The 20462-nt window shown below is 39.2% G+C and overlaps 1 protein-coding gene across 2 annotated transcripts; it reads left to right on the top strand.

Moving 5' to 3' along the window:
• The first annotated feature begins 6133 nt into the window (after positions 1-6133).
• Positions 6134-20201, top strand: LOC130690327 (uncharacterized). Of its 2 annotated transcripts, none has more exons than XM_057513336.2 (7): positions 6134-6221; positions 6566-6753; positions 18625-18779; positions 18835-18955; positions 19028-19216; positions 19293-19642; positions 19726-20201. In XM_057513336.2, the coding sequence occupies exons 5-7, from the start codon at positions 19028-19030 to the stop codon at positions 20063-20065; spliced, it is 879 nt and encodes a 292-aa protein (XP_057369319.1). In that variant the 5' UTR covers positions 6134-6221; positions 6566-6753; positions 18625-18779; positions 18835-18955; the 3' UTR covers positions 20066-20201. The 2 variants fall into 2 exon arrangements, with proteins under 2 accessions (XP_057369319.1, XP_057369317.1); XM_057513334.2 differs by having other exon boundaries at positions 19022-19216.
• Positions 20202-20462: the final 261 nt, after the last annotated feature.

Genomic DNA, 20462 nt, shown 5'->3' with positions numbered 1-20462 from the left:
TTTTACTCGAAAAAAAAAATACATTAGAATGTGCAAAAAATTTATTTCAGTTTCTATTTGAATGTTGGCCTAGTTTTCCAATGCGAAAATAACACATTTCAAAAAGTATGGTTCCAATACAAAGCAGATTGGCCATTAATTTCGATATACTTATAGCAATAAATGAAGGGGACTTTATGGGGGCTTGTAACAAGCGAAATGGGATACGCAGAGATAAGGTCGTGAAGTAAAATGCGACGATGATAGAAGAAAGAACATTTGGCTATCAATTGATGAAAACATCCTGTAGCCATTGATTGATGAATAGGCGTAGATAAACGAAACGTCTATCCTTATATTTCACATAAAAATGTGCTGATGGATATCGTCCCATCGATCTGACATCAAACGTAAAGCTTGCAGCTTTTTGACGACTTTCGGGGGATTCTTTTCCTATGTAATCAGAAATTGGTTTGTCATATTGGACTGGTCTTAAACGTATAGCTCATCTCCATCTTAACAATGATGAAAAATGTCTACTCTCGGCTATGGATGACCTAGATTCTTATGCTGCGCATCCAAAAGACGATGGGATCATATAATTTGATTGAACTCTAAAGCATTTCTTTTGGCGGAACTTTTTTGTTGTCTTCCGTATTGCACGTGTATATATTGATGGCCATTTTGACATAAGTTTCAGCAAAAAGAAGATGACCTTTTCGGTAGTGGGACCTATTATAGCGGGGGACCAATAAGCCACACTGGCCATTGGGGAAGGCAGAAATCTGCACGTATATATAGGCCATATTACTAAAACATAAAGCCATTTCAAGTTTTTTGTCTGTGTGTGGAGGGAAATAACGCTATTTTTTGCGATACGGAAAGAGCCATTTACACCCAAATAAATTCATAAAAATTGTGGGGCGCGCGCGCGCGCAGTTCTTTTGCGCTAGAGCAAAAAAAAAAAAATAAACTAGAACTTTTTATACGAGCAAAAAAAAAAATGGCTGTCTGCAAAAAAAAAATAAGGGTCGAGAGGACACACAAAAAAATAAAGGGACAAACTTTCTCTCTAAAAAAAAAAAACAACAAAATAAATCAGCGGCGCGGCCCAATTGCCTGCGCCCATCATAAAAGCCAAAGAAAAAACAGGAATAGGTACATATATATAACCTGTGCCGAAATATTGGCCTGCAAAATGGCACTTTGGCAATAACAATTGCTTTCCAACATTTTTTTGGCACGATCATTTGGAAAAAGTTTCAAAATACAAAACAAATTAACGATTATGGGATATCGTTTTTTAAAATACCTAAAGCATCTTAACCAATTGCTGAGATGATTTAAAAATAAATGTGGAAAGCATCATGATTTTTTATTTAAATTGTTTTTGGTCTGCTAAAAGAGCCATTAACGCTTATGTGCATTAACGACTCGAGTTATGTCTACATCCTTGTTTCATGTGCTTCTCTACATCAGTGTTAAAAAAGGACAACAACTCAAAGGCCCTCTTTCCGGACAGCTGGCACACACACACAGCTAAAGTGTGTTTTGACTTCGTGTCTTTAATGCTGTCGGCCAGGGTGGTGGCTGTCCTCTTTAATGTCCACGTTCTATATGGAGAGTTGTCGACGGGACTAGCAGAGATACGATTAGTTTTAGAAGCCAAAAAAAAAAATAGACATAACGACGTACGACCCGACCGTTAAACGACGAGTAATAATAATAATACCTGGCGATGGTAAAGATGGTGAGCATTTTTAGCCTTGAACCATTGGATAGGAGATGTAGGTATAATGGGACATTTAGCAAAGCGTATAATGTCTGTTTTGAAAAGCATTTAACGTGGCGATTAAGCGATAGTTTCAGGACATTCTGCGGGTCCACCTGGTCAAGTCGATTTTCAATTTGGTTCAAACTCTATGCTCACTATCGAACTAAAAAAAAAAATGGCATTTGACTGTGCGATATACATTCGGGGATTCTCACATAACAGGGATAGACTGATATTTCTTTTTATGCATATAATAAGCTATGAAAAGGGGGGGGGGTTTACAAGGTGTCACACAAGTCGTTGTCCACCATGTAAAGACGAACATTTTGGAAAAGCCTTAAAGCTTCTTTTTTTTTCTTTTCCTGTGTATATGTACTCCTTACGATATTGTTCATCTTCATGGGGTTCTGATGGATAAATGATGAGGGGCCAATTGCTTGGACTAGCGCGTGTGTGGCAGACCGGAACATGAACTATTTCTCTTATATACTGCGAAAAAGAAAAATCTCCCCAAAGTTTTAAACGAGGCCGGATGGTCAGCTCCCGCCGAGATGGCCAGGTGAATTTTCTTTTTCTCTCTCTCTCTCTCTCTCTCTCTCAGATAAACCTATTACTTTTTTTTTTAAGGTAGAGGAGAGGGTAGGTTGTAGGGGTATGCATCTCGAACAAAAAAGGCTTGGGAAAGGTGAGGACTGGCGCTGTGCAAGCACGAGCAATGTGTCGCCCTGTCACAATGTGTATAGCTCTGACTTGGGGCATGATGGTTGTACAGGAGGCACCCAAAGACACAAATGTCATAAAAATAACCCAATAGACGACATGGTGGGAGGTCAATGGTCCATGATGTTGAAAGAGCTAGCGAGGAATATCATCAAACTAGCGAAAAAAAAAGTTGAGTCCGTCTTCTCTCTCTTCGAGCTCTGGCTGTCGTAAATGGCTGCATCATCGACTTCTCTGGCCGACTATCCATCAGCAAACGTATACATAAAGAAGCAATATATTCATAAAAGTGTTGGCTAGCTGGCCTGTGGGGCCAGGAAAAAAATGAAAGGTGTGTCAGCCGTGCTGGACCACACGCACACACGCTGTGATCATTTCGGTTCACCACAATCGCAGAGCTCGAAAAATTGGATGCTTCTTCTAATATATACACCCATAAAGATGATGACGATATTTAACCTGATGGCTTATCTTATTATATGCCTTCCAGGACTTTCAATCATTTTCTCGATAGCATTTTCATTAGAAAAAATCGCTCCCTTCCCAGCTGTTCTACATACGATTGTTAAAGGAAATCTTTCGTTTTGAAAATCGAGATGGGTTGAATAGATGAGACATTCTATTGAGAAGGTTGATTATCATGTTGGCTACGTTCGACCAGAAGGCCACTCAGTTGACTTTCATCGTTCAGGCCAGAATAGTTTTTTTTTTTTTTTTTTTTTTTGAATGTTCGAATGTACAAGAGAGGCGTGCTATACATACAGTTGTTATACATGAAAAGGAGAAAATAGAGAGCAGAGAGTTGACCATAAGGTGACTATTACAAAACCCCCCTCTGTGGCCTACCACCGAGTCTAAACGAGCAGATACAGATATATAAACTCTCGACTTTTTTTTTTTTGCTCTCAATACCCCCCATATATCTGTCCGGTGCAAAGTAGAAAGGCTTTTTTTTTTGTTCAAAATTCAGAACTATTTGAGCCTGAAGATGAAAAGGCCACCCTGGAACATTGTGGGGGAGGACTGGTCAGTTGTGGGCACCCATGACTGACATATAAACCAGTAAAGAAGAAAAAACCTTCCAAAACATGTCTGTATATTGCTCACAACAATGTTTTCAACCAAATACACATAACAGAGCCCTTAACCAATTTGATCACAAAAAAAAGCATTCAAAAGAGGAGGAGGCAGGGTCTCTATTCAAATCGATGTACAGAAAAGAGACACACGTTTTTGGCACGGATGTTTTCGCTCTTTTCATCCTCAAATGTTATTGTCAACAGCCCTTCGTATTGTTGTACATTGGCAACAGTCAAAATCCACCTTTGCCATTTAACTGATTTTTAACCACCGGTCTTATAATTTATTAGCTGGCAAAAAAGAAAAAGGGGGGGGGATGGATGTGATGCTAAACTAAAGGGGAATATTGGCTTTTCGGGTGATATTAACACGATATATAGCCTCCAATAGGCAGCCACGTATATATATAACTAATAGATATATACTGCTTGGATCAGCCTTTTGTCGGTTAAGACCATGATTTAAAATGATGGGCATTACGGACGACAAGAGCTGCGTGGCGTTGTACACACGCAGTGAGAACTAAGCTGGCCAGCTATATAGGTGCTTTCGTTGGATAATGAAGGCCAACGAAACACATTCGAGACTCTTTGATATTAGCTCTCTTATATTAGGCACCAAACGTATATAAACAGGCGAACGAGTCATTGGGGCCGCTAATTTGCCAGACTGATGTCTATATAGACGGGCTGTATATAAGCCCGTCCCTTTTTTTTCCCCCTGCCACACATACACACCTTTAAAAAAAAAAAAAAAAGAATTCTTTGCTATATAACCCCTCTGTGTGTGTAAAGCCCTCTAGGATGTATTAAAAAGGTGAACTGCTACGTATAACACAAGGCCTTATAGAGCTTTTGCTTCTATCCCGGCTGTGAGTATTCGACATGTCGACGTGATATATATATATATATTGGTTAACTTATATATGTTGAGGGGGTTCGACCCCCGCATAGGGATGGCTGAGGTTATATAGACGTGAGCTTTTTGGGGGGCCTCAAATTGAGCAATAAAAGTCTCAACGGGGATCTACACACATGTTACAATAGAGCCTTCAACGTTCTCACTTCTACCGAAGAACTATAGAGCCCGTACCAGTTAAAGATGTTTTCTCTTCTTTTTTTTTTTTTTTAACAATTCACGTTTGTGTTGGAAAAGAGAATTGAACACACGATGGCACACCTGGATATCCGGATACGACTTCATTACGTGGCTCAACGTGTGGGGGGCTCGTTAAAAACAATTTTATTCGTGTTATTTATGGGGAGCAAACGTTGAATGTTACTGCTAGCAAATTGAAATGAAATCAAGATCGAATCAAAAAATGAACTGATTTTAAAAGAAACAAACAGCACAAAAGACATTTTCTTCTTTGACTGGAGTGGGTGGATTATATTGTGACAGGGACCATCCATCAATGTCACTTGGCTTTCCACTCATCTGTATACATATAGAAGATGTAGAAAGATAGACACTCTATGAAGGCCTAGAGGTCAATATACCTCCATACTCTTTTCTTTTTTCAAATGATTTTCTTTAAAAACTTGTTTGATGGGGCGAAATAGAAAAAGGTATATATGAAAACATATGCAGAAGCGTTTGATTGGATTAGTGTGTTGAGAGAATCAAAAAGGAAAAAGGGCAAGAGAAAGAACGAGGGTCTCTCTGCTGGATGAGATCAGGCAAACATTGGGGCGCGAGTTAATCCGCCGACCCGATGATGACCTTTCTATCTTCAACTTCTTTTTGTGTGTGTGTGTTGGGTCTAAGAAGAATTTTTTTTTTCGGAGGTAGATCCACGGGGGCATCTCTCCTCCTTCTTTTTGTGTGTTACTAGAGATTCCTACTGTACGTACGAAAAGGTAGGAAACATATACGCTCGTGTCAATCTCATTTCTTTCTTTTTTTTTCCGGGCCATTTGATTAATCACATTCCGACTTGGTGGGTGTTTTTTGAGCACCCACAAGTCGAGTAGTCATGTCAAAAGCGAACTGTGTGTGTGAGCTAGATGCTGGATGGCTGCATTCCGAGCGCAATTGACCACATACGTGTCTCCTCATCGATCGAATGATGGATGACCTTTCACAATCTCTATTAGACTTAGAAGTTCTTTTTCTTTTTTAAGTTGAAAAAATAAATGGAGGAGAAAACAAATGGAGGACTATTTTCTAAGAAAATGTGTGTGTGTGTGTGTGTGTGTGAGGTGAAAATGAAATACGTTGGCGAGTATCCGGTTTCCGGAACAAAGCAATTCTACGAATACCTTTCATTTCAAAAGAAATCGAATAAAAAAACAGCAATATTTGTGAAAATTTTGTATCATGTCAGTATCTTATTTGTTGATTTTGATTGATTACTTTATTCTGAGATCCAAGAAGCTAATTCATTTTTAATAATTATTTGTTTAATTTTAACGATTTCCTGAAATTATTGATATGTTTTTTAAAATTTAATTAACAATTAATTATATTTTTAAAAAGAATGAAGTGAAATATTGCAACGTCGAATTAGCTAATCGGAAATAATTGGAGGGAATCATCGTTCTAGAAACAAAGGAACGATCATTGTCTCATTGTCCATCAGTTCTTCGCGGTGTTCGGTTTCCAATTGAGTGTGTGTCCTGTTATAAAACTCCCAGAATGTTGGTGGGCTTGGCTCCACATTCCAGAGGTAATATTGGTTTTTTTTATTTTCTCTTCTTCTTTAACTTTTTTTTTTTTGCTGTGGAGACACAATGGTAGAAAGGGTCCCAACATTTTTGTGGTCCATTGGGTGGAGGAGTGAGCCCCAAAAAGTTGGACGACCTTGAACATGCTTCTCATTACAGATAACAAGTTACTCAACAAATGCTTTCTGAATTCTGTAAAAGTAATTTTATCAAATGTCTAACTGCCACAAGTTCATTCCTTCGTAACTCAGTTCATCCACAAGTATCAATTGCGTCTTCACCATTAAATGATTTGACTTTGATATCCAGCTCATTCGATTTCCTTTCTTCTCATTTTTACATGCAGGTCAACAACTTTAGAGAAGACAAAAAATTGGACAAGGCGCGAAAAGGCCAAACTGTTTTATGTGTCGAACGGGACACCCCGTAGATTTCCAGCCACCCACACACACACACAGACCATGAATAATGGCTTCGTTTGGTCGTCGGATATCCTCTCGCAGACATTTGCGACTGCTCAGCGACCACCCTACTGTATGTACACACTATATAATATATACATCTATCTCTTCGTGCCCTTAGTCTATTGCCATCTAATACTCTAGTAAACTCCCCATTTAATGCACTATCTAGTAGGGTAACATAACACGATGGGTGAACAAAAGCCTGGGCATAGATAAAAAGAAAGAAGAGCTGCTTGTGGATGTGGAAACAAAGCTAAACAGTGTGTCGTAAATTAAACGCGTCAATGACAACAATGCTTGCTTCTGACATGATAGACACATTGCCCGGCCATTACGGCAGATTGGCCATTGGAGATATAAACTGTGCGCGAGCGTCGTTCGCCTCGCAATCAGTTTCTCTTTTTCCACCCCTCTTTTTGTGTAGCTCATTAAAGCTGTACTATTTACTACCGTTTTTGCCCGATGTGGGTGCACGGCCGTATTATTCAAAAGCGTTTTTCCTACTCCCTCCCCCTGCGCTAACAGTTTTGCTGGGCTAAGGCTAGCGCAGCCAATCAAAGCTCGATCCTTATCTGTGCGTGTAAAAAGGGGGCCTTGCGCACTGCGCCCTCCCTTTCTTGTAGCAACACGGCCATAACGTCTCATGGAAATAAAATGGTCGCAAAAAAAGGGCAGTTAAACGACAGCGGGACCAATCAGTTCGGTCACACAGCAGCCATTTTTATCCCCCCCCTCCTTTCTTTCGAGCTGCTTTCATTTGATATTCATAGACTATATTGATGTTTATCTTCAACATTCTTTTTTTTTTGGCGTCATCAGATGATATACTCGTAAGTTCTTTTTTTTTTGTTTCTCGGCGACGGGCTTGTGCTTTCAACATCTTGATGAGTCTAGGAAAAATCCGAGATTTGATCTAATTCGTGGACATAGCTGCAGAGAGTCAAGCTGGAAAGAAGGCAAATCGCTCTACAGTGCACAATATACAATGGGCAGATTGTCATCAGATATATAAATTAGATGCGAGATATGTACATATATATAGAGCATTACTTTTCCTCCCTTGGGCAGTAAGGAAGGCGGGGGGGGGGGACAAATCGAGGTCTGTTTCCTTCTAGTCCGGGCTTTGGGGCGACGGGTGGATTTGGCGCCGTGCGCCGTTGCAGCTGTCTCTCTCTTGTCTTTACTTGCTCTTAATTGCGATGCGTGTTTTTTTTTTAGACAGCAAAACTACTTTTGAGATTTTGGAAACAAAGAGACATGTGCCTCTAGCAAGAGTCTCGTAATGGATGTTCAAGTGTTCCGGCGTCCTTATTGTTTTTTTTTTTTTTGCGGAGCGTTTCGACGTCTGACGTTCGATTCCCCAACTTGACTAAAAAAATTTTTTTTTGTAATCAAACATTTTTTGTGAGGCAAAAGAGTTTTGTTACATGTTTGGATTATTCATTTAGTAATGAGGCATTTTTTTTCATGTCGGCAAAGTGCCGACAAAAAGGTTCAAAGGTGACGTATACATCATCTTATGCCCCTCTCATTCTGTTTTGCCCAATATGTGCATAAGAGTCGGCAGTCGGGGTCTTGTCGGCATTCATTTCTGCTTGCTGCTGAAGAGGGTGTTATATACTCGGATTTGCTTTTTGCCTTGAAAGTTGTTCAAGTAGCATACACACACGCACTCTGGTATCTTCCATTTTTATTTGTTCAAGTGTGTGGACACTCGATGGACTTCTTCGAGTCTCTTAAACTTTGTTGTTGTTTCTGCGTGTCTATCTGTTTCATCATTTGTTATTTCTCTCGTAGCATACTTGCTCGCAACAACTACTTTGTCTAATACCGCCTCATCTCCCTCCCTCTCTTTCGAAAAGCTACTCACGCTGTTGCGCAAGGCGTTTAGACGGAGATAACGCTCGAAAAAGTGTTGGCTTGATTGTCTTAATTCGAAAAGAGCAGTTGCTCTTTTAGAGCGCACTAAACATCTTCTCGATACGAGATGTGGTAGCTCAGCATTTTTGCTGGAAAAATATTCATGACCGCAGGGCTCCTTATTTAACATAACGTTTCCCACGGCTCGCAAGACCATAAACACTCAATTTTCTTTTCTTTTTTTTTTTTTTTTTCTTTCGAAAATTCAAAAATTTAGCGCCATTTCCCATGTCCTAAGTGCGTAGAGCCTTGAAGGAACATCTTATTCTTTTTTTTTTTTTTTTTTTTTTTTGTGAGGATGAAATTCATATCGATATGGCCCTATCGGATCCAATGGATGCGCTTTGACAATTTCGGGACCTTCTTTTTTCGAGTGTTTTCCCATCTTTTTGAATTTTATTGGGTTAGCCGTGGAAGTTCTCTTGTGTCGGGTTGTTTCTCTTGTGTGCGTATCGATTGAGGGTTAAAAACAAGGGCACGGTTTGAAGTGATGCGCACAATATTGTGCCTCCTTTTTTTCTATCCAATCCATCGAAAGAAAGAAAAAACCGCATCGAAGAAGAGGACCTTACCTCGTAAAATCTTTCAGAGCGTAGCCAAACAAGGCCGAGCGTGCAGCTCTTGTTTGACAGCTTCTCTTCGTATTTTCCTTTTTCTCACGTTAGATATGGTGGGTGTGTACACTGTCCCCTCTTCTCCCTTTTTTTTTGTCCCGTATCTTGTTTAGTGGTTGGCATGTTGTTCTTTGCTCCCATCAAACCGTTCGGTCATAGAGAGAGAGAGAGAGGGTCTTGTTTAATAGGCAAAGTCGTACTATTTACTCCGATGCAGTCGGTTACAAGTTGTGTCTCGAAAGCCGCCGCCTCAGCCGCAGAAACCGACAACAGTCCGAGAAAAAAAAAAAAAAAAATAAAAATAAAGGGCTCCTTGTGCGTACGTGTTGTGTGTATGGAACAGCACTCCGCCTCCTTTTTTTTTTTCCTTCGTTCCATTCTATGGATATGTTTGTGATATGGTTTGAGTTGGGAGGCACCAATCGACGAAGAGCGTGTGAACTTTGAGTTTTTTTTTTGTGTTTTTTTTTTGAGATGGTAGTGTGTATCTCTCTCGAAATGCCAATACGCATTGGAAGGGCTGGATTATGTCTATATAAGGATGGTTCTGACTTTAGTAATAAAAAACAAAATGGCAGATACTACTGGATTGGAAAAAAAAATAAATGGGGGGGGGGGATAGTGACTCAATTTTGGGATAATTGGGTTTTTGAAATGTCTTCATTTTTTTTCTTTAGTTCCCAGAGTAGATTTGTTTTTCTGCTTGATTGTTTTGAGAATTGACGTTGTTAATTGAAGGAATCATCTTTTCTTTTCTAATTGAAAAGAAATTGATTAGAGACAAGGCATTTTGATTCATGCTCTCCTGTTGATCGCAATTGATTGAACATTGAGTTTAAAAAAAAAAATTAACGCTAAAGAAATTCAATATTTGCTGACATTTCTAGAAGACATTTTGCTTTATTCCAAGCTGTTGAAACGAAATTGGTCACGGGCGCGAGCCGCCTTCTTCTTGTCTACACACACACTGCGACAACACAATTCGTTCTTGCGTTTTTGTTTTTTTATGTTCCACGCGAATCGAATTGCGTTTCGAAACAAGTCAAAGCCAACAAGTTGTGTGACCTGTCAATCTTTCACGGCTACCGACACTTGTCGGCATGTACGCTGGGAACAGAGAGAGAGACGTGCACTGCTCCAACGCAAACATGTCGGGGTTAGGTAGAAAAGAAAAAAGAGGTTGCAGTTCAATATTGATCGGTGGGAAACTGTGTGCCGACTCTCTGTTTGGGACTGTTTGGAATTGGATCGGTTGTCTCTTCGGGCCATTGCCACGCTTTGATTGTTTATGATGGTGTCTGCCTCTGTTGGCTTGTCCAACCAGTTGCACACCGTGTCTCTTTATTTTTTTTTTTTGTGTGTTGCTGGACAACTGGTCACAGCAACAATGGTCACGCTGCATCAGTCCAAGAAAAACATTGGATTTCTTTTTTTCTTCGAGAAATTTCGTTTGTTATTTCGGCCAAGGTTTCGAGGCGAACGGATGCGATGAAATGTTCAGTGGGGCGTACTTCCCGAACTCTTTCCGTTATCGTAGAGAACGGGGATTTTTTTTGATAGGCTTCTTGTAGTTTTTTTTTATTATTTTTTTTTTGTCTGCTCAACGATCAAGAGAAAACAAATAAAAATGTGTTGAGTGAAATAAAAATACAATTCGTGTAAATGACACGTTATTATTAGGCAATCAATCGATCATTCTGACCTTTTTCTTTTGACTTTGTTTTATATTTTTTGGCGACAGAAATCAGCCAGCCGTTACACGTTTATTGGGCACGCCCTTCTTCCTTTTTTTATTTTAAAAATGGAGACTAGACTTCAACAAATTTTTTTTTTTTTTGGGGGGGGGGGGGACGTATGGCGATGTCCAGCCAAAAAGCGGAGGCTGGATATGTCCGACTTTGCAGGGAATTTTTATTTTTTTTCATGAGACATTCTTTTCTCCTTGGAGAGCGCAAAAAAAAAAGAAGAATAGAATGGGGCGGCAAAACGGATTAAATGAAACAAAAAAATTCAGGAATAAAGGTGGCGCTTGACGGACTGGCTGGAAGAAGAAAAAAAAAGAAAACTTTTTGATTTTTTGTTGTTGTTAACTTGGCTAGCCTCAAAAGTTCTTTTCTTAAAGGCTCATCCTGTTGTCGGTGCGGATTATTAAAGTATTGGCATTTCGTTTTTCTTTGTGTGTGGAAAAGAGTTGGCAACATCCTCAATGTTGCGGACTGGTGGCCAAGTTCAGACTAAAATTTGACTTTAAATTGAAAAGCAAAAAATTCATTGCAATGATTGGCTGCTAGTGTTCCAGGATATCGGAAACGCGTTTGTATTTTTTAGGAGGCCGCCCTTAAATTCGGAAAATTAAGTTTTAAGGAATTTTGAATGCGCGTTCGATATGGATCAATGGTTCGCTATCCACCTATTGTTTCGTTATTGAATACACACACACACATACGCCGACTCTTTGAATTTTCGGTACCGGGTTGGACGTGCGAAAACGGCTACCTTGTTTTGCATTTGCTCGGTTCTATCATCAATGCGATCGCTTTGATCTATTTTGGTACTCTTTAATGTTTTTCTTTTGCTCACCTGGGATACGTGATGGAATGTATCGAGCCCTTCACACATCCATTAGCGTCTATGCGTCGGACGCGTACTATTTCATTTTTTTTTTTTTTTCTCTTTCAAATCCTTTTTAATTTCTGACCAGGTGAAACATTTTTCGGCACATCTCAACAATGAACTCTGAAGAAAAATAAAATCTTGTTCAATTGGAAATTTCTTCTTGCGGAATTTCAGTTTGAACAAATTTTTTTTTTTAATTAGAATAAAAAACAAAACATAAATAGCTTGGAGCGTTAACTAATTTCTAAATAATGCTTGGCTAATCATAAAATATGCAAATTAGAAATTCATTTGTGTCGAGTCTCTCTCTCTCTATATGATATGCCCAAAAGTAGATGAAATGATGGGACGCGCCCTGTTTGCGTCGTAAACATCCCGGAGCGCAATAACTCTCGTTGGTGTGGTGTCTTTATTATTATTTATTCGTAGTCCTCCCCCCCTCAAACCTTCATCTCTCTCTATTTTCTTTTTTTTTTTTTTTTTGCGTTTTTCTGCTGGTGCTATAAATAAATAAAAGCATTTTCAAGACGCCAGAAAGAAAAAGAGAAAATAACGGAATGACCACGACGTGTATGATGATGGTCATGATGAACCAGCGGCCGCAGAAAGAAACAAGATGTGATCCTTTTTCTCTTTCGTATTCATTTGTGACGTCATCCATGGCCTCCTTCGAATTCTTCTTACTAAAAACCGATTCATATCGCTGACATTTTTTTTTTGTGTTGTTTTGATCCCTGGGCGGCATGTTTTGAATCCTCAGAAAAGCTTTAAACGATGTGGGCGTCAATTTGAAAATGGATCTTTCGTTTTTTTTGGATTGGGGACTTGCTTTTTTTTTCTAACAAATTGGCGTTTCGATTGTAATGGTGGGGTTTTTTGAAGTAGCCAAAAAAAAAAAAAAAGAGAAAAGGTTCCAGTCATATGGCCGCCGGACACGTCATAACCCCTTACATGGCCTGATGATTTATTGGGCCATATCATCTAATGCTCTTATGTATATGATGATGTACACACATGTGTACACCTTTTTTTTTTTATATCTACATCATACGGCCAAGACGAATTTATAAGGCCGTTCCTATTCTTTTTTTTTTTTTTTTTTTATTTGATAGGATGATGTCAATTTCGATTTCCCCTATGCCTTTTTTTTTTCTTCATTTTTCTTAGGGAATTGAGTTTTAAAAAGGACGGGACGAAAAAAAAAAAGGAGGGGGGCTAGAAATGTCACACGAAATCGACAACTGTGGGAGGTCCAGTGTTTCTCTATAGTTAAACGTTAAAGGAAAAATAATAATCCACTCGAATTCTTTGGAAACAAACACAAACTTTTTCAAATTTCTTTTTGTAAAAATTGCCCAACCTTCTTCCTTGTGGCTATACCGTCTTGGCCGTTCTTTTTTTTTTTTTTTTTTTTTTTTTTTGACTGGTGACTCCTCCCACCTTTTAACTTTGCGCCGCTATCCCCATATGGCTTTATTCATAATGAGAATAGCAAGCTCCTCCCACACGATCATTGCGTCTTTTGAAAAAATAATCCCCACAAGAATTTTTTTTCTTTTTTCCTTGTTCGCTAAATTTTCGTCTGCTTTTTTTTGTGTGTCAAAGAAACGCCGCTGAATTTATTTTAAAAAAAAACAAAAATAAAAGAAGATGCAAATGGAAATTGTTGTCCCGATATGTTTGGACATATTCGTCCCGACAGGTGGTTCAATTATGATGTCACTGTAGGACGAAAGAAAGGAATGATGTCATTGGCCTCCAAAAATAAGGAAAGGCAGGGGGGGGGGGACACAGGTGATGACAGAAGCAAAAAAATGCCGCTGCCTACATATCGCTGTCGTATGCTAATCATTTTTTTTTCTTCTCTATTTTCAAAGCCATCCTTGCTTCACCTGTCTTTTTTTTTTTGGAAAAATGATGATGTATCATTTAAAATGTTATGAGCTATTAGCTTACATTTTTTGTTGTTGTTGTTGTTGTGTAGACGTCGTTGACGTGTCAAACTCGCCCGGTTGTAAAATGTCAGGACCACCGTCATCGTTTTTTTTTTTTTATTTCTCAGGTGTTTATTTCGCGCGTGTTTTCCGCACTTTTTCCCCCCTCTTCTTCAGTTTGTTGCCCAACAGCGGTGGTTCTTTTTTTTTTCAAATCCGCCGCCCCGTGTTGTTGTTTGCGAGCCCGACATCAAATTGCGCTAATGATTTCTTTGTGATTCGCAGCCGAAAAAAAAAAGAAGAAGAAAAAGAGGGAAATTCAAATCGAAAGTAGGCCTATGGGATTCCAATTGGTCCCCGATGTTGTGTACGCTTCTGCGTCCCATATATCCATTAAAAAGTAAACGCGCATTTTTTTTTGTGGGGGGGGGGGGATGTGTAATAAAAAAAAAAAAAAAAGTTTATTGTCGATGAAAAATAGAGAAGGGGGATGCAAATTCTCCAAGGGCTCATTTTCATATCGACAGACAACACGACCCGAAAAAAAAAAAAAAACGATCAAAATGCACACAAGGCGACATATCAACAGACCAATTCGTCGCTACTAATGGATTTTCCTTTTTCATTTTGCGGATGGGTTTTTGGCGGCTAGTGTGTGTCATCTCGTAGCCGCCTATGATTTTTTTTTTTTTTTTTTTTCTCTTGAACTTGTGTTGTAAAATGGAAATTTGTCGTGCGTTATTGGTAGGGGCCCGCCTTTGACATTCCCTTTTTTTTGAGATGCCGTTCTTTCGTTTGTGGAATGTGTCGCCGTAAGAATTCGTATTTTTAAAATGTAAGAAGAGCTGCGTTTTCTATCTCTCAAGCTTCCGCTTTGACGTCACAGAAGCCGGATGGGTCTGGCGGAAGAGGGAAAATAAAGATCTCTTTTCGAAATGAAAACATGTTAAAGACCCACTTAGCGAAAGAGTCCGATGTGAAACAACGTTGGGTGAACGACGAGCAGCTAACGATTTATTTCTTGAAAGCTTTCGCTCCGTCGAGGAGCTAATTCAGTTTTTCTTTTCGGTTGCTGTTGTATCATTTCAATTTTTCCTTCTTTAACACAAACGTTCGTGTGTGTGACTTCAATGTTGTTGCAACGGTCACAGCTGCCGAGCGTCCATCACTGTCTGCATCCTGTTTTGTTTTGTTTTTACATTAAGAGATACGTTTTTCTCTTTGGCAGCAGCGGAGGGGATAGGGTGATGCGAGATATTAGCTATGCATTGCTTATATATTGTAAATTGAACTTGTTATCCAACTCATCATCTGTGCCCCCCTCCTTATTTTTGTGTTTACGATAGCGCCTTCTCCCTAGACTCTCTTTATACATCGTGAACAGAAAACTCGGGAAATGGATTTTTTTTTCCTGGAACATATTGTAACGCTGCAATTTGAGATAGAGATATGATGTACAGAGATAGGAAACGAAACAAAAAAAAAAATGGGGTAAGGGAATTGTGTGTATCATACGATCCATCATTCCCTAGCGCAAGGCAAAATTTTCAAAAATGGCGGGTTTTGTTTTTCTCCCGGGGAAATGATTTGTAAGGTCTTTTGATTGAATTTTAAATGAGATCCTTTTTTTTTTTTTTTTTTTTTTGGGAGGGGGGAGTTTTGCATACCGGAAACTGATTTCACTTCCCTTTTAGGAAAGAAAAAAAAATAGCATTTTATTTTATTTTTTTCAAAGTGCCTTCACTGTTTGACTAAGGATCTATTCGTTCTTGTCTTGCGTGTATTTCCTTTTGGCATAGAGAAAGATGGGCGGAAACATCTGTAGCGTCCGAAAGGAACCAAGACTCAATTTCTCATCCGGCGACGTTAAAAAAAAAAAAAAACATCCCCCCCCCCTCCCACTACCACCACTCAACTTAGTCAAATTTGAGGAAATGGATAGTTTGAGTTTCTTGCGTCAATTAGGTGCTCCATTACCAGTCGGGCTGCGTCTTGTTCCATCACCACCAAACCATTTTTTTTTTCTCCTTTCTAATTTTATTTCATTTTTCGTTTCTCTCCCTCTCTACCCCCCCTTGTTAAATATATATAAAAAAAAAAAAAAAAGGGTATGCAATTTGACGTGGGAGGGGCGGGTTAGATACAAAAATAGATCTTTCAACACTTTTACTCTTCTTATGTTTTTATAACTACTGTGTTTTAACAGGAGCTGGTCTTGTGTTATAACTCAAATAATGGCATCATTTGAGATTGGATTTTTTTTTTTTTTTTAAAGGACAGTAGGGTAAGAAGGTAAAAAAAATAAAAGGGGGAAGGAATGATTATGTGAGACAAAACGAATGATGGAAGAAGACAAAATCATGTCCATCGGTGTGTTATTGTGTGTCGGAAATTGAAACGCCCTCCTTACCTTCCCCTTCATTGCAATATTATTATTATTATTACAGAAGAGGAAACTCTTAGAATCTTGCCGTCATAAAACCATCAAAAAAAAAACGAAGCGACAAGATGGAGGAGAACGATGAAAAATCCCTTTGGAAGTTGAAAAAAAAAAAGCCAACTTTTCCTTTTTTTTTCTTTTTTGTTATACTATAATAATAATAATAAAAAAAAAGGGAGAGAGAGAGTTGCTACAGGTAGAGAAGCATCTGCGGCAAAAATAATTTTTCCCTTTTTAAAAAGAAAATTTTCCTTTTCTCTTTTTCTCATCGTTTTATTCCCAATACTAAAGAGCTAGTCAGCGCTCTTGATCATCATCTGATGTGTCGTCGCCGACTGCCGCGCCTGTCGGCGACACAACTTATCCTTTTTTCTTTTCCTTTTTTTTTCTATGTTCCATTCCCCGTAGTATAAAAGAGACGGCGATCCTTTTTTTCTTCGACTATAAAACAAAAACGAATTTTTGAAAAAATATATTTTTGTTTTGACTTCTTTTTTTTTTTGCGCTCATGTCTATATGGCCTATTGGACGGTCTGACCTTTGAACTTTTTTTTTTGATAATCCGTCTCGCGCCATGGAGAAGAAATTTTTTTTTTTTTGATTGCCTTTTATATACAAGGGGGGTGGGGATGGATTTATTTAAAGCTGGTGGGTCAGCGCCACATCACGTTGGGACATTCTTGATGTGTCCCGTCCAGCGGCCAGAGTGCGCACTCGAGCGAACTAATAAAAACATTTCAATTTGAATTTTTTTTTTTTTTTTTTTTTGGCTTTGTGGACTAGTAGTAAAATAATTGGGAAGGGCATTGTCTTAACGAAGAGAAGATGAAAACTCGGTCATGACGCGTGTGTAATCACGTCATCTCTCTTTCGGGACGATCGTAAAAATATGTGACGTCGTTTTTTTTTCCTATGTGCGTCCCGTTTCGTTTTTTTTTTTTTTCGTTGTTTTTATTGTGATATGAAGAGCGCGCCGCACGAATGTGTAATAAGTTGAGAAACAAGTCCATTTGGATGTGGTTCTTTTTTTTTTTTTTTTTTTTGTTTTTGCTCATGTTGTGTTACGTGCCGTTCTTTACGACACCCGCAATTTCGGACATTTTCTTTCTTTTTTTCTTGTGGAGTTTTGGCGGCTTTTTACAAGACCCGATGATGAAATCCATTTGGAAGGACCCGTTGAATTCGATCACGCGGGCCGTTATTAACTCGATCCTCGGGGCTCATTTTTGTTGTTTTCTTTCCAGTTTTTAATTTTTAATGGATGTCCGCCAGCACAGAAAAAAGGGCACGCGTATTATGTCCGCAGGGGTGGGGCTGGTTGATTATGTCAAAATACGCATTTTCTGTGAATAGATTACGGTTTATGATGGGGGGGGGGATATATTGGGACTACGTGCGAGTTAATGTACTGATAGTTTTCTTGGCTTGTTGTCTCAAGATGTTTAAAGGGGGAATCAGATTTTTGCATGTTTGTTTCTAATTGATTTCAGGCGAGGCTTGTTAACGGAGTAAACGAGGCTGATCCATTTCTGACAGCCGAATGTTGGCACGTTGTTCATTGATGTATGCCACATGTTTGGAAGGGAGTTTGAATAGTGGCCAATTGTGTGGGTAGTCGGGGCCTAACTGTGCAAGGGTGTCGTGTGTGCGAGTTTTGTGTTGACTTTAGTAATTAGGCGACACACTATAGTCATTTGCGCTCGATTTGGAACGAGGCTCGTTTATTTTGAAATTTTACGTTGACAAACGCCATCTGTCAAAGGAGTTTGTGTTCATTATCAAGCCATCTAGTGATGAAATAATGAAGCGTTGAATCAATAGGTTTGAATTAGGAAAACGCGAAGTGATTAAACTGAATTGCGATGCCAGGGTCGAAAGCGTTCGTGCTGAAGAATCAATAATTGAATTACCCAACTTGTTTATTATCGAACAATGAATTCCTCTTAGTTGTTTCCGATTGAATCTTTGTCGTGCTCCATCATTCGTATTTATGGGAGGGCCCTACGCTCGGATGCCATCGCATTGCTATTTGTTCCTCGCCATTGCATTGAAACGCTCCTATCTGTGGAAGATTTATTAGCTAAGGTTAGAAAGCGTAACTTTATACCTGTTTTTCGTGTTCCAACCGTCGTCCGAGTTCATCGCCCCTCGTCACAACGTTGAGGTTTTATGCAAGCCGATTGTGTCAGAAATGTAATCTATCGAAATGTCCTGACTACCGTAAGCGTTGAAGGCTTGTTGCACCTGCCGTACGTTTATCAAAGCCGGTGCTCTTTGATGGGCAAGAACGATACGACACAGCAGTAGAATAATGAGGTTTTAAAAAATACATTTCAAAAGATTTGTAATTTTTGCGTGAATAATCGTTCGAATTTATATTCATCTAGTGTATATTTTGTTGTTGTATATTTATTCAGATGGCGGTGCGAGGCGCATTTTAGGATACGGCCAATTATAGATGTTCTGGCTTCATCAGATTTCCTCCGTCGTAAAAAGGGCGACTTGAGTGTTTTCTTTTCGGATCTGGAAAAAACAAAAGAAGCAACAGAAGGACAGCGTGCAATGAAATGAGGTAATTTCTCATCAAAATAATGCCTTTATAATGAAATATAAGAATATCCCGACAGAAGAACGTATTGCGATTCAGGTATATAAGGATGATAGTTCCGTGTCTGCTTCGGAAATAGCCCTAGTTGCAAGAACATCATCTTGTCCAGCAGTTCTCCTGATTTCGTACAAATCCTCCTGGTACGTTTCCTTCACTAAGGCATAATCTCCTTAAAGCATTCAATAACTAACTTTAATTCGTTCAAGTTCTAGATGGAATTCGTTTTTCTTTTGCTATCGGCTGTCTTTGCCGTTTCTCAGCAATTCCATCACCAGATCGGACATCATTGGCATACATCTCGATTTCCACTGCCGTCGGTCGCTAATAATCGCCCGCCAATCTACTACGATTATCTTCAGGCATCTCGCCATTTCGTGCCAACTAATCGTCATTATGCCGATGTCGGTATATTTTTTTTAAACCTAATTTTGTTCCATGCGTGTCTAACACAGCCTTTCGCTGAAAATTCTGAATTAGATAAATGAGTTGTATCCGAGTTTCGTTACAGTGGACTTCATAAACGGCCATGAATTTGTGGACGTCAATTCAAGAATCAAAGGATCGAATGGCCGACGGCCATTGGCCCATCAGCAGATGCACGAACCACGTTTTTTCTTCGGCAAGATCGCTGGCCTCTATTCAGATCGTTTCACTAAAACGGCCGTGTTCACTGTCACGTCGTCTGTGACTCTGACCACCATACAATCTTGCGTTGCAGCGATTAATGTTTTCGATACTGGCAAAACAACGTTCTGTCGTCGCAAACGAGATGATATGGATAATGCTGAAGGCAATCAATTTGATATAAACCCTTCGCAGCCAGAAGAGTAAGCCATTTTCTATTTGCAATTGTTTGGATGTGTAAACATCATTTTTATTTGTTTACTTTTCTTTTTTTGGTTTTGTGCAGAGTCATATCAACTGCCCTGCCGTTACTGGACTTGACGTTGGATGACTACAGTTTTGGCAATGACGCACTTTCGTCTGCTAACGTAGGCAATGACTATACGTTTGATGATGTCACGACTTCGTCAAACAATTTGATTCAAGATTCGTCCATCGGTCAGGTACCGACATCAACCACGATGTGGTGGAAGAAGTTGAGAGGGAAATTGTTTTTCGACTACTCCTTGACGTCGATAACAGTTACCAGTTACTCGTTTTACTCGATTACCGTCACGAAAACGGTGGCCATCGCAGGTGAATCTGAGGTCATGTGTTTGCCATCAGATTGGGTCGTTTGTTATTAGATTTTTATTCTTCCATGAATCAATAACTGGAATGAAGCCTCAACCGTGTTTTTGAACTGCTGGTTGTTGCTCGCAATTCTGTTTAAAAAAGAGGCGCATTTTAATATTTGTCATCTGGCGTTTCCATATGTTTAATGTGCAGTGCAACATTTTTGGTTGATTTGAAATACCAAATCTGTTGTAGCCTTTCAAATAAATTGTCTGGCGTGGAGATAAGATTGGCTGCCTTTCCTCAGAAGTCAGTGTGCATATAAGGTTGAACCTCTAAAAATGCCAACTTTTAGACGTTCAGCTTAATAGTTTTTATAGTAAAAGGATTGGTAAAAAAGAAATTTAATTCAATCGAAATGTTGCCAATTCGTTCTGGTTGTATTTTAGGTGCACCATAACTCAAAAC

Source organism: Daphnia carinata, chromosome 6, assembly GCF_022539665.2.
Source record: "Daphnia carinata strain CSIRO-1 chromosome 6, CSIRO_AGI_Dcar_HiC_V3, whole genome shotgun sequence".
NCBI lineage: Eukaryota > Metazoa > Arthropoda > Branchiopoda > Diplostraca > Daphniidae > Daphnia > Daphnia carinata.
The sequence above is the reverse complement of the archived record's forward strand: the minus strand, read 5'-3'. Positions and strand labels throughout refer to the sequence as shown.

What these genes read in the sequence shown, in the direction of transcription:
- LOC130690327 (XM_057513336.2), top strand. Translation starts at nt 19,028, where the DNA reads ATGGAATTCGTTTTTCTTTTGCTATCGGCTGTCTTTGCCGTTTCTCAG. An exon ending in CTAATCGTCATTATGCCGAT is followed by an intron (nt 19,217 to 19,292) that starts GTCGGTATATTT and finishes ATTCTGAATTAG; the next exon opens with ATAAATGAGTTGTATCCGAG. An exon ending in AACCCTTCGCAGCCAGAAGA is followed by an intron (nt 19,643 to 19,725) that starts GTAAGCCATTTT and finishes GGTTTTGTGCAG; the next exon opens with AGTCATATCAACTGCCCTGC.